The following is a 13,169-nucleotide window of genomic DNA, read 5'->3' as shown; positions in this document are numbered from 1 at the left end:
GGACTCAAAAAGAAGCTGTTAATTGTTCAATGTCAATGTTGCAGGAATTCTCCATTGGAGAACCCCCAGAGATCTGCACTTGGCTCTATGCTATTTAACATTTTTATCAGTAACTTGGATAAAAGTATAGATGGTATGTTCAATCAATTTAACAATGACACTAAACTGGGAGGGAAAGGATGACAGGATCTGAAAGGAACATCTGACTGAATCTAATAAAATGACATTTAAGAGATAAATGCAAGTCATATACACTTAGGTACAAAAGAAAATCAACTTCACCAGTACAAGCTGAGAGGCATATGGTTAAAAAACAGCTGTTCTGGAGAGAAGGGGGATGTTAGTGGACTGAAAAGTCCATGAGTCAGCACTATTTTGAGCTGATAGTCCCATTACACTCCACTCTTGTCAGACTTCATCTAAAGTTCTGGGCATCACAGTTTAAGAACATTATTAAGCTCTAACGACTCCAGAAGTCATACAAGATTGTGAAGAGCTTTGAATCCATGACACGTGAAGATGAGTTGAATAAACCTGGGAATTTTTTGCCTGGAGAAACAAAGATTCAGGGGGAACACAATACCCATCTTCAAGCATCTAAAGGACTATCATTCAGAAGTGGTAATAGACTTGTTCTGTTTGGCCCCAGAAGACAGAACCTGAGTAATGGGTAGAAGTTGCGTAAAGGCAAATTTAGGCTACATGCCAGGAAAACCTTGCTAACAATTAGAGCTGTCCAAAAATGGAATAGCCTGCTTCAAGAGGTGGTGGATTCTCCTTGTTGGAGGTCCTCAAGCAGGTGCTGTATGACCAAATATTTGTTCGGTATGTTATAACAGGGATTTCTTTCATATGTCGTTTGGACTACTTGGCTGCTAAGGTCCTTTATCAACTCTCAAATTCTGTAATATATGCAAAAACAAGGTCAAATTTAAGTTGGCCTACGTATAATCTTAAAGCAGGAGAGTGGTCATTGTTTCATAACAGAGATGTTGTGTGCATTACTGCATTTTAATGTGAACTGTCATTCATTTTAGTAAGGATAAGTTGATTTCCCCCCCTCTCCCCATGGAACTTGCTAAAAACTGAGGAAACAACAGTTATAGATAACTTTCTGAACTTGTCAGCAATCATATTCAAATTTAATTGTCTTGAATTTGTTATTGTCTCTACAATACAAAATATTTACACAGATTGTTTTATGAAAAGTGAGAAGCACAACTGGTTTTTTTGTTTTGTTTTAAAAAAATAAAGGGAAGGGGAATATTCATAAATAGTTTAGAAACCACTGATCTAACCAAACCACTTCATTTTCCAGATGAAGATACAATTTCCTAGTAAAGTAACTTGGTCAGTGTGACTAGGCTTTGCATACTCTTTTGCTTCATCATGTTTTCAACAGTTCTATTATCTTTACCTTCTCTGTCTCTGAATAAATATTCTCTTTAGAGTAAATGCAATGGGGATAATGATACCATGGCAGAGTTAGGTGGCACAGTGAACCTGAATGAAGTCAAGAAGATCTGAGTTCAAAGATCTGATTTCTAAGTTTAGACACTTATCAGCTGTGTGATCCTGGACAAGTCTGCCTGTCTGCCTCAATTTCCTAATCTGTAAAATAAGGATAATAATAACACCTACCTTCCAGGGATCTACAGGTTTTAAATGCGAATAGAGGAGGTTGTATTTGATCCCAGGGGTAATAAGGAGTCACTGGAGTTTACTGAGCAGAGAATAACAATCAGACCTGTGCTTTAGAAATAGCACTTTGGCAGCTGTGTAGGGGATGGATCTCTGGAACTCAGAGACTGGAGTAGTCTCTTGGAGAAGACCAAGTAGAAGGCAGCAGTAATAGTAGAGGCAAAAGGTGACCGGGGCTTAAACTAAGCTGGCAGCTATGCAAGGAGAGAAAAGGGGATGAATATAACATATTGTATTGGTAATATACAATTATGACTTGGCAACCAACTGCATATGAGGACTGGGGGTGTGTAAGGAGTCTAGGATGACTTGAAATTTCAAACTTGGGTGACTAGAAAGATGGTGGTATCCTTAACTGAAATAGGAAAGTCAGGAAGAGAAGTTAGGAAATAGATTTTGTCAGTCAGACAACAAATAAACATTTTTAAGGGCTAACTATGGGCCAGCCATTGTACTAAGCACTGGAAATACAAAAAGAGACCACAGACAGTCCCTGACCTCAATTGGATCAGCAGTCTCACAGGGAGACAAGCAAATATGTACAAGCAAGCTATGTAAGAGGATAAACAGAAAAACAGTTAAAAGAAGGAAGGCATTAGAATTAAGATAGGTGGGAATATACGAAAGATCTGTGATTTCATCACTGTGGATACCTCCTTCTACCCGCTGTGTAAGATCTACTTAGTAAATCATAAATTCTAGGGACTTCCCAAAGCACATATAGGTTAAGTCTCAGCATTTTTTAAAAAATGTAATTAATTTTTTTAAAGGGGGGGAGCACAGGGCAATTGGGGTTAAGTGACTTGCCCACGGTCACATGGCTAGTTTTTGTGTTAAGTGTCTGAGGCTGGATTTGAACTCAGGTCCTCCTGACTCCAGGGCCCGTGCTCTATGCACTGCACTACCTAGCTGCTCCCAAGTCTCAGAATTTTAAGCCAAGTTAGAATGGTCATAATCCAAGACTCATAAACATTCAATAACAACAATTTAAAATAACAAACCAAAATCATCACTTCTGGAGATGGACTAACATACACTACCCCGTGTTTCCCCGATAATAAGACACTGTCTTATTAATTTTTTTGGACAGAAAAACACCAGAGGGCTTATTTTCAGGGGAGGGCTTATTTTAATGAACATTGACAGCAATTTTGATAAACAGGTAAATGTGAACAAAAAAATGTACCTTTATTCAATAAGCAAATCACTGGGGAAGAACAGGATGATGCGCTCACTGCTGCAGCTCTGATTGGATGCAGCTCGGAGCGCGGTGTGCATTTCAGGGGGGGGAGGGGGACGGTGCATACAGAGGGTACCGTAATGTAGCATGTAGTGCAGGGGATCACCTTCACTACAGTAGCAATCTCAATAGGGCTTATTTTCGGGGGAGGGCTTATTTTAGAGGAATCTTACACAGTAAGGGGAGGGCTTATTTTCGGGATAGGTCTTATTATTGGGGAAACACGGTACTACCATTTCTACTATTTAAAAAAATTAACTTATATGCAATGGATTCTATAATGATCCACACACATGGGTTCTAATTGCTCTTCAAAGGACTGACATTAGACCTTACAATTTTCTGCCCCAGGATCATACCTAAGATAGCCACCTGTTTTTGTTTTTTTTTAAATAAGAAATCTAAAAATGAAAATGCCAGAAATTTTATGACATAGCCCAGCAGATCAAGAGTGAATAAATTTTACAGGGGGGGAACCTGCTGCCTTGAGGCCACATGTGGCCCCAAGATTCTGACTGAATCCAGAGGGCTGCATTTGAGGACCTAGAGGGCCACATGTGGCCTCAAGGCTGCAGGTTCCCCACCCCTGTACTTAAATACTAAAACGAAAGATAGTTACCAAAGTTCTTTCAAAGGATATCGAGAGGTAGTTCTCATAACTACCAGTGATAGAGACTGTTCAAATCTCAGTCAAATTCAGGTTAAGACTAGTCCAAATGGGGAAATTCTTAAGTTTGCAGGGTCCCCCAGGATTTAGACAAATCCTAGTTATCCATGGTTCATATTGGTTCTAATCTTAACCTAAGCTGTTTGACCAGAAATACACCCCTTGGGGAAAGGGAAAGTTAAATGTCCACTGAATTCACAGAACAATTCCAGACTGTTATTATTCTTCAGTAGTACTGAGATTTAGTTTCCCTGGGCAATTATTTCTAGCTCTAACCATGCATTCCTGAATTAATTTCAAATGTTAACAGCAGCTTTTGTCACTTTGAAGACTAAAATTAGAAGAAACTTTTGGTACACCCAAGGGAAAAACTATACAATTCCAGACTTTTCAAAATCACAATATATCAAAGCCAAAAGGAAGTACCTTCTAATGTCCAAACTAATGTTGGAGTTTCTGTTATCAACAATCAACAAACATTTTTAAATGCCTACTATGTGCATGGTGTCAGATATTAGAAATAAAAAGACAAAAAACAGTCCCTGCTCTTAAAGAACTTATATGTGGTCAGGAGAGATAATATGTACATAAATAAATATCTACAGAAAAACACAAAATAAATACATTTATTTATGTAAAGGTTTAGGGAAAGAGAGCACTAGCAGTTGAGAAGGAGGAGGGTCGAAATAGGAAACATCTACACATAGAAATGCTTGAGGGGCAGCCAGGTGGCACAGTGAGTAAGAGCGCAGGCCCCAGAGTCAGGAGACATGGAATTGGTTCCAGGCTCAGATACTTAACACCCACACAAAATAACTGGCCCTGTAACATTGAGCAAGTTACTTAACCCCAAGTTTTTTTTTTTAAAGAAATGCTTGAGTTGAGTGTTGAAGAAAGTAAGAGATTCTATGAGGTGAGGAGGAAGAAGATTCCAGGCAGGAAGATAGCCACTACAAAGGCATGGAAACAGGAGAAGTGCCAAGTGTAAAACACTGAGGAAGCCAATTTGGCTAGACTGAAGGATGCTGCAAGAGGAGTGATGTATAATGCAACTAGAAAGGTAGGTTGGGGAAGGGTTATGATGCTTTTTAGGAATATCACTTTGGCAACTATGTGATGGACAGAGAGAAGAGAATTGAGGTAGGCAGACCAAATGGGACAATATTTCAACAGAGTAGAGGTAATCAGAGTCTGAATTAAAAGGGTAACCAAGAGAACAGAAAGAAGGAGTTAGTTTTGGGAAATGTTGTGGGGGTAGAAATGGCATGATTTGGCAAATGACTGAAACATTTAGGTGGCACAGTAAATAAAGGGCTGGGCCTGTGATCAGGAAAACTTGAATTCAAATCCAACCTCAGACACTAGTTTTGTGACCATGGACAAGTAACAACCTCTTTTTGCCTCATTTTTTCAACTATAAGATGAATATGATAATAGTACATACATCCCAAGCTTGTTGTAAGGATCAAATGAAATAATATTTGTAAAGTGCTTAACACAGTACCTGGAACATAGTAGGTCAATAATAATAACTAGTATTTATATGGAGCCCACTATGTGCCAGGCACTGTGTTACATAAATGTTAATTATTTTGTTATATGTAGATACACATAACATGCCATTATATGCACATGTTGTATGTACTGTTTTCCCCGATAATAAGACCTATCCCGAAAACAAGCCCTCCCCTTACTGTGTAAGATTCCTCTAAAATAAGCCCCCCCCCGAAAATAAGCCCTACTGAGATTGCTACTGTAGTGAAGGTGATCCCCTGCGCTACATGCTACATTGCGGTACTCTCTGTATGCACCGGTGCCTCCCCACTGTGAAACGCATGCCGTGCTCCGAGCTGCATCCAATCAGAGCTGTAGCAGTGAGCGCGTCATCCTGTTCTTTATTGAATTCATTATTGAATAAAGGTACATTTTTTTGTTCACATTTACCTGTTTATTAAAATTGCTGTCAATGTTCATTAAAATAAGCCCTCCCCTGAAAATAAGCCCTCTGGTGTTTTTCTGTCCAAAAATTTAATAAGACAGTGTCTTATTATCGGGGAAACACGGTATATAAATATGTGTGTGCACATATATGTTGTTATACATACACGACACCATATGTTAATGCATGTTGTGTTATATGATATATTATATGTGTTATATACATAACACACATCATATGTAACAAAATATATTGTTATGTGTTCTATATTACTTATATAATGTAATATACACTATAATATGTATAATTATTTGTAAACATGTGTAGTTATATGTAGGATGAGAGATAAATCTATGATAACGATAAAGTTGAAAACATGGAATACCAGAATAATGTTGTACTTAACAGAAAAAGAGAAATTCTAAAGAGGAATGAATTTAGGGGAAGGAGAGCAGAGAAAAAAATGAGTTCTGCTTTGAACATGTTGAATTTGAGATGTCTATGGGATATTCAGTTTAAAATGTCTAATAGGCAATTGGTAATGCAGGTCTGAAACACAGAGAAGAGGCAGGGGCTGTATATACACATCTGTGACTCATCTACAGAGAGATGATAATTAAATTAGGAACTTGCTAGAGCTGACAGCAGTGAATAAAATCTGACATTTTCATTACTAATTCAAGTCCTCAAACTGACTTAGTTCTAGAGTTCAGAGGAGTTCTGGGAAACAAGGGACAACTTCAAAACAGAAGTATAGACCAGGAGCATACCATCGAGTTCTCAAATAAGAATCAATTTTACTTTTTTCCCACTGGGCTAGAGTTACACAAAAGCAGCAGCAATAGCAGTTGGAACTGCTAATCTCTGATCATACACTGATGTTTACTACAACTCAAATATATAAAAAGCAAATAAAATTGGCAAGTAAAGCAGACCTCAATGTAGAAATTGGAACTTTCATTATTTGTATCACTGAAATGGAAATTTATCATCTTTATTAACTATGATCTATTAAGTTATCTACATTTATTCATAGCACTTTACTAGGAAAAGTATAAAGCAAATTAAATAACCACTGCCCTCTACAAGTCACCTTTAGCTTATATGTATGTATGCATACATATATATGTATATATAAATGTGTGTATATACATATATGTAGTCAATTAGTTGCCAAATATCTCCACTTATTATTTTATAATAACAAAGCAATGGCTAAGAAAGACAATTCTGAATATTGGTTATTAATTCAACTCTGCTATTATATTGCTATCAATGGACAAATTATTATCCATTTACTGCCCACTCCTCTCTGTGCACTATGTATAAGAAACAATACAAAGAAGATACAAGGTAACCTTAAAAGGGAAGGCACGAACCCACCAGAAGGTAGGAAAGGGATTAGGAAAGACTTCCTGCAGAACAATTTGGGCTGAGTATTGAAGGACATAAGGGATTCCAAGACATGGAGGTAAAGAGGAAAAGCATTCCAGGCATGGGAAACAGTCAGTGCAAAGGCATGGAGACCCAAAAAAGGATCTGGATCATAATGTGAGAAGAAGAGCCAACAGGTCAGCATGTCTGTGAAGGAGAAGTAACGTACAAGAAAATTAGAAAATTATTAAGGAGGTAAGTTGCAAAGAGCTTTAAATGCCAGATAAATGTTTACATTTAATCCCCTAAAGGCAAGAGCAGTTTATTGAATAGTAATGTGGTCATACTTGCACTCTAATAAAAATCACTATTGAAGTGATGTGCAATTTTACAGAGGATGGATTATAGTGGGGAGAGATGTGAGACAGGGACATCATCAAACAGAAGGCTACTGCAATAGTCCAGGTGAATAGTAATGAAAGCCTCAACTAGAGTGGTAGCTGTGTGAGTGGGGAAAAGGGAAAATATGATATGAGAAATGTTAAAAAGGGAGAAAAGACAAGATATGGAAGCTGATTACATATATGACTTGATAGAGTGCTGGGCTTAGAGTCAGAAAGATCTGAGTTCAAATGTGGCCTCAGACTCTTACTAACTGTGTAACCCTGAGCAAGTCATTTAATCAATTAGCCTCAATTTCCTCAGTTAAAAATGAGGATAGCACCTACCTCCTAGGGTTGGTGTGAGGACCAAAGGAGATAATTGTCAAGTGCTTAGCTCAGTACCTGACACACAGTAAGCACTATATAATGTTAGCTATTATTATTATATGTGAGATGACAGAATGAAGAGTGGAGGATGAAAATGAGGTTGGGAACCTAGGAAAATGGAAAGATTCCACTTCCAACAGAAATCAGAAAATTCAGAAGAGATTTGGGTTTGGGAGAAAAGATAATAAGAAGTTCTATTTTGGACATGTACTGGAGATGAAGAGATATCCAGTTAAAAACATCCAATAGCTAGTTTGTGACATGACTGGAACTCAGACCTTAGCTAGATAAGTAGATATCAAAACCACCCTCATAGTGATGATAAATAAACCTATGGAAATTGAGGTCACCAAGTGAGAGAATGTAGAAAGAAATGAGAAGAGCAACCAGGATAGTGCCTTGGGGTACACTTTCAGATGAAGTATAGGATAGATGAAAATCCATCAAAGGAGAGTGAGCAGTAGTCCCACAAGTAGGAGAACCAAAAGAACAATGTCATAAAAACCAAGGGTGGAGAATATGCAGGAGGACAGGGTGATCAATAGTCAAAAGCTATAGAGACTTCAGCCAGGATGTGGCAATTAAGAGATCTGTTGATAATTCTAGAAAAAGCAGCTTTAGTTAACTAATTTTGGAAGTCAGAATTCAGAGGTTTAAAAAAGATGAGAAGAGAGGAAGTGGGACACTGAGTGTGTATATAGCTTTTTCCAAGGAATTTACCTAAGAAGAGGATAGACACAGGATGATAAGTGATAGCATGGATTAGTGTAGAATTACACACATTTAAAATGGTAACTTCTTGAAAACAAGACATTTATTTTAGTAGACATTTTTAAAAATGACTTACAATACAACATATCCAAAACGTGGTCAGTTTCAAAAGCATGCCTCTGCTCTAGCTGTTAAGAAGTTACAAACCTCAAATATTTCATATTATTGGTTTATTACTTTATCCACAGGAAGAAAGCTTTTCTAGACCATTAAAATATTGATTCACAAAGTAAACTAAAAGATTAAGAACTTTCCCTTGTTTTTACTATAACTCCTATAAAATAGGAGATTTTCTGAAACGAGAGCAAAAGCAGTTTTGTTTATTTAAATATCAGGCATCAGTCACTGAGGCCCTCTTACTAGTACTCTCACAGAAGATCTTTCTCCAGAATGCTACAGTCACCTCGAAGATAAAGTCTAGAAAGGACAAGACCTTCCCCCAAAATGCTATCACACTTGGGGACAGTAAGCAATGTCAGAATTCAAAGTCAAACTACTAAGGTTATTTAGCTTCAGATTATATTGACCAAAAAAATGGGGTGTCACAAAAGTCTTAGTACACTTTTCAACTTTAATAGCCTAAGTAGCCAATGGCAGTTTCATACAAGAATTTTTTCTTTTTACTTTTGAAATAGATCAGCTCTGTCTTCCATTTTTTAGTGTGCTATCATATATAACAAATATTAAGTAGTATATCTATACAAGTTATAGGGAAGACAGAAAAACAAAAGGGTATTCCAATATTTTGATGACCTGTGATCTTATTGGTATGGGCTCTCCCTCCAGTAATACAGATTATAAACCATCGAGACCTCCTCATCTTTTGTCTCTAGTGCATGTGCTCCCATAAATTATTCTACAGATAGTCAATTCAACACGCTAAGAATCATCTTTTAGGTTTCTTGACATTATATGAATAGCACTAGTATATTACATGGACTGTCTATTATCTCTCCTCATTACATGATCAGTCCACCTCCTTTTCCAAGTCATATATCTCTTCAATATTTTTTATGTTGTTTCTTGAGCACAATTCTTCATCGGTGGTATGCTGCAACCTGCTTATTCCCAGGATGAATCTTATCCACTGCCCTCTGAATGAACTGCAATTTTAAAACAGTTAGGTAGTGCAGTAAACATAATGACAGACACAAGTCAAGAACACCTGAGTTTAAATTCTGCCTCAGACACTTTCAAATTATGTAACTACGGGCAAGTCACTTAACTTTTCTCAAGCTCAATTTCCTCACCTGTAAAACGAAGGAACTCTATCTGATAGTTGTTTTCAGTTCTAAAAACCTACAGCTTCAACCTTCAAAGATCCATAATATTCTATGATTCACAATCATATAACATTACTGGAAGAATATCAGTGTTAAAAAGATGAGATTTTGTGTCACAGAAAAGCTTGGGGTCATCAAAAGCACTGTATAATTTCCTAAATGAAATCTAACCTGTTCTCTTCAATTCAGGGCACAACACAATATTCATCTGCAATCTGTCCAACATACATGTAACGATGGGTAATAATAAAAATGACTTTTATTAAGAACTATTCCTGAACATCTAATTTAATCTTTTGCCCTAACAAGAAGACAACAACAAAAAATAGGTCCAGGGGATAAAAAGGAAACAAGGGATACAATCTATCTTAACTCTAGTAAAAACATGATTTTGTTCTGCAGAAGCTCATTAGCAAACTGAAGGCAGTATGATGCAGTCTGGGAGTCAATACATGCATAGATTTTTGGCTGGTTCTACAACTAATCCCTTGAGTCATCTTGGACAAGTCCCTTAATCTCTTTGGTCCTCAGTTTCCTCATTTGTAAAATGTCATGGCTGGATTAGGTGAATGTTAATATCCTTGCCATTCTAAACATTCTCCTATTCTATATTTGGAAAATTCTACTGCCTTTGACCTTTCAATGAAGATTTTCTTCCTTTATTAAACTATGTATCTAGATAACAGAGTAATGTAGAAGTGAAGTATATTTGATAAATAGTAGTTTTGCAATGGATTTCAAACAATTAATATATAATTAAAATCAACTTTTATCAAGTGATTACCACATATAAAACTGTGGCAGGGCCTGGGGGATACAAGGACCAACCCCCCCCCCCAAACAAACCCCTAAACAGTTCCTGCCCTCCTGGAGTTTACATTCTACTTATTACCAGAAAAGATATAAAATATTATCATAAGGCTTACCCCTATGTGTGGAATACATTGGAAACACTTCCTAGAATAAGGCTGTGCAGCAGAATTTGCAAATACCATAAAAGAAATCGGAGAAATCATCCCTTTGTTTCTATCCAAAATGTTATAATGGTAATAACTAGCATGTATAAAGCTGCTCTCTATATAGTTATATGTAAATTTATCACTATTTCAGTGATATACAATAATGCTATTTTGTGTAATATAATAGTGCTATTACAGATCACTATATAGTTATATAGGGCATAACATAATTTTTATATTTATATATTATTTAGATAACATGTGTTGTCTATATAACAAATCCTTTTAAGGCTTAAAAAGTGAGGAACACGTTATTTTCATTCAATTAAAGGACTGAATGAAAAAGCAAGACAAAAGTGATTAATATAAAATGCTGCAACTTGATAAGAGGTGATAAGCAATTTATAAATGAAATACCCTGACCATTAAGGATTTTCTAACCTTAACCACAGTTTGGAAAAAAACAAAACAAAACACAACGTGTTTCCAATGCTTCCTTAAACTGGACTTTCTGCAACACTAGTTTGAAAACACTGCTTCTCTAAGCATCTCTGGAATGTAACTTTCCTAAAATCATTTATCTTAGTTTGTTGTGTTGTGTTTTGTTTTGTTTTTTTACGTCAGAACTCATTAGAAGGGCTTTTCGCAATAAAAACTTATCCATTTCAAATACATTGTAGAGAGCGAGAGAAGCCTCAACCCGTCCCTTTCCCTTCCTCCTCCCTCCCAGGCTGCCTTCGGCACTAGGGACCATAGACAGAGAAAGAGCGAGCCTCGGGAACAAGCCAGCCTGAGCGAGCCAAGGGAAGGAAATGACACAGGCGAGGCGGGCGGGGAGAGGTACAAACCAAGGAAAAGACACCGCAGCAGCTGGGCCTCCATCGGGGCCAGGCCGAGCCCTCCCCCCCTCCCAGGCTTCGGGGCTCCCCCCTCCGCCCCGCTCGCCCCGGAGGTGCCGGGAGCCCCGGCTTCCCTCCTCTACCTTCCACCGTGGGCGCCCCTTTCCTGAGACCTTCCCGCCGAACGGCCCCGGAAGGAGCTGCCGCGGGGGGCGCCAAGGAGGCTCCTCCGCGGGGCTGGGGCCGGGGCCGGGGCCGGGGCCTCCCCTCCCGGGACGGGCGGGCAGAGCTGGGGGCCCCCGCCCAGGAAGGCTGCAGCGGGCGGGGCGCGGGACCCCGGGCCCGGCCCCTCGGGATCCAGTCCTGGGCGCGCGGCGGGGCGGGGCACAGCCGACACTCACCCATGGTGGCGGAGGCGGCGGCCGCCGCCGCGGGATCGGCTCCTCGACTCCGGGGTGTCACCTCCGCAGCCGGGGCTGCATGCCGAGGGCTGCGGGCCTGGTTCCGGGCAGGGGGTGCGGGCGGCGCTCAAGGCCCCCGCCACATCCCCCGGCTCCGGCTCCGGCTCCGGCTCCAGCCGGGCGCTGGGGCATGGGCGGGTCGGCCTGCTACATACCAGACCGGACCCAGTCCAGCCCGGCCCGCTCCCTCAGCCAGTCTCCGTCGATCAGTCCGGTTGCAGCTCTCCACCTCAAGAACGCTCCGAAAAAACAAACCGCTGGTCGCGCAGCTCGCCCCGCTGTCCGTCAATCACAAACTGGTTAGCCAACCCCAGCCTTCCGCTTGGCCATCGCACCCACCCCCATCCCTCCAATAGCCAATCGAGGAGGGCAAATCCTCCCCCCTTCTCTTCTCTTCCCTTCCCTACCCAGTGCCCATATTCTCCAGAGCGAGCTAATCCTCAACCTTGCACTACGAGCTCAATCCCGCCTACTCTCATTAGCCAATCGCAGAAGAGGAAACTCCTGGATGAGCCCACCTCCCGCCTGCCAATCTTAGGTACAGAGGCAGTTTTCCTCTTCGAGGAGCCAATCTCAGAGAAGGGTCTGACGTCCGCCCCATCTCTTTACCTATCCGTGGAATGGTTGCCTGTTCCAATCACTGACCCGGTCTCTGAGGCTCCGCCCACATTCCCCCATCCTGTCACTCAGGAGAGCTCTGACTGGGTTTGGCTGATGCCTCTGTTGCTGACTGTTTTCGGTGTTGGGTTCAGTCTCGGCGCGTCTTGGGGAAAAGTAGTTGCCAGGGGTGGCCTTTTCACACCAGTTTCCCGGGTCTTCCAACGTTTTCTCCCGAGGTTCCAGTGTTTTCCGAGGGTGGCACCCTGCCCCTCCTCCCCCTTCCCCTGCTCCAAAGCTCACTCGGGCTGCGTAACGGACGGAGGCGGGTCCCGCTTCCCGTATCGTTCGCCCCTTCGGTGCCACCTCTGCAAGCAGACCCGCTCGCTCGCCCAGCCTCTGCTGAAGCTTGGCCGCCCACTCTGGCCCCCTGACCTCCAAATTCAGACCTGCCCAGGGTCCACTCAGCTTTCTGGAGCCTGACATCATTCTCCCAACGCCCAGTCACCTACTCCCGGCCTTTCCCCATCACACCGCTCTGTGACCTGAGGGTACATACAACTGGTTA

The 13,169-nt window shown here is 40.6% G+C and overlaps 1 protein-coding gene across 1 annotated transcript in view; it reads right to left on the bottom strand.

Annotated features, from left to right (window-relative positions):
* The window catches only part of MAP3K3 (mitogen-activated protein kinase kinase kinase 3), a 112,766-nt gene extending 100,342 nt beyond the window's left edge, over window positions 1-12,424 (bottom strand). The window contains exon 1 of the mRNA XM_069076250.1: window positions 11,945-12,424. Coding sequence (XP_068932351.1) covers window positions 11,945-11,948 — 4 coding nt within the window. The 5' untranslated portion in view covers window positions 11,949-12,424. The remainder of the gene's footprint in view (window positions 1-11,944) is intronic.
* Window positions 12,425-13,169: the final 745 nt, after the last annotated feature.

The sequence above is a fragment of the Petaurus breviceps genome, unplaced genomic scaffold (genome assembly GCF_028583685.1).
Source record: "Petaurus breviceps papuanus isolate PSGF00001 unplaced genomic scaffold, PetGlider_PUasm1.0 90925, whole genome shotgun sequence".
NCBI lineage: Eukaryota > Metazoa > Chordata > Mammalia > Diprotodontia > Petauridae > Petaurus > Petaurus breviceps.
Note: the sequence above shows the minus strand (reverse complement) of the source record. Positions and strands in the feature narration are given on the sequence as shown.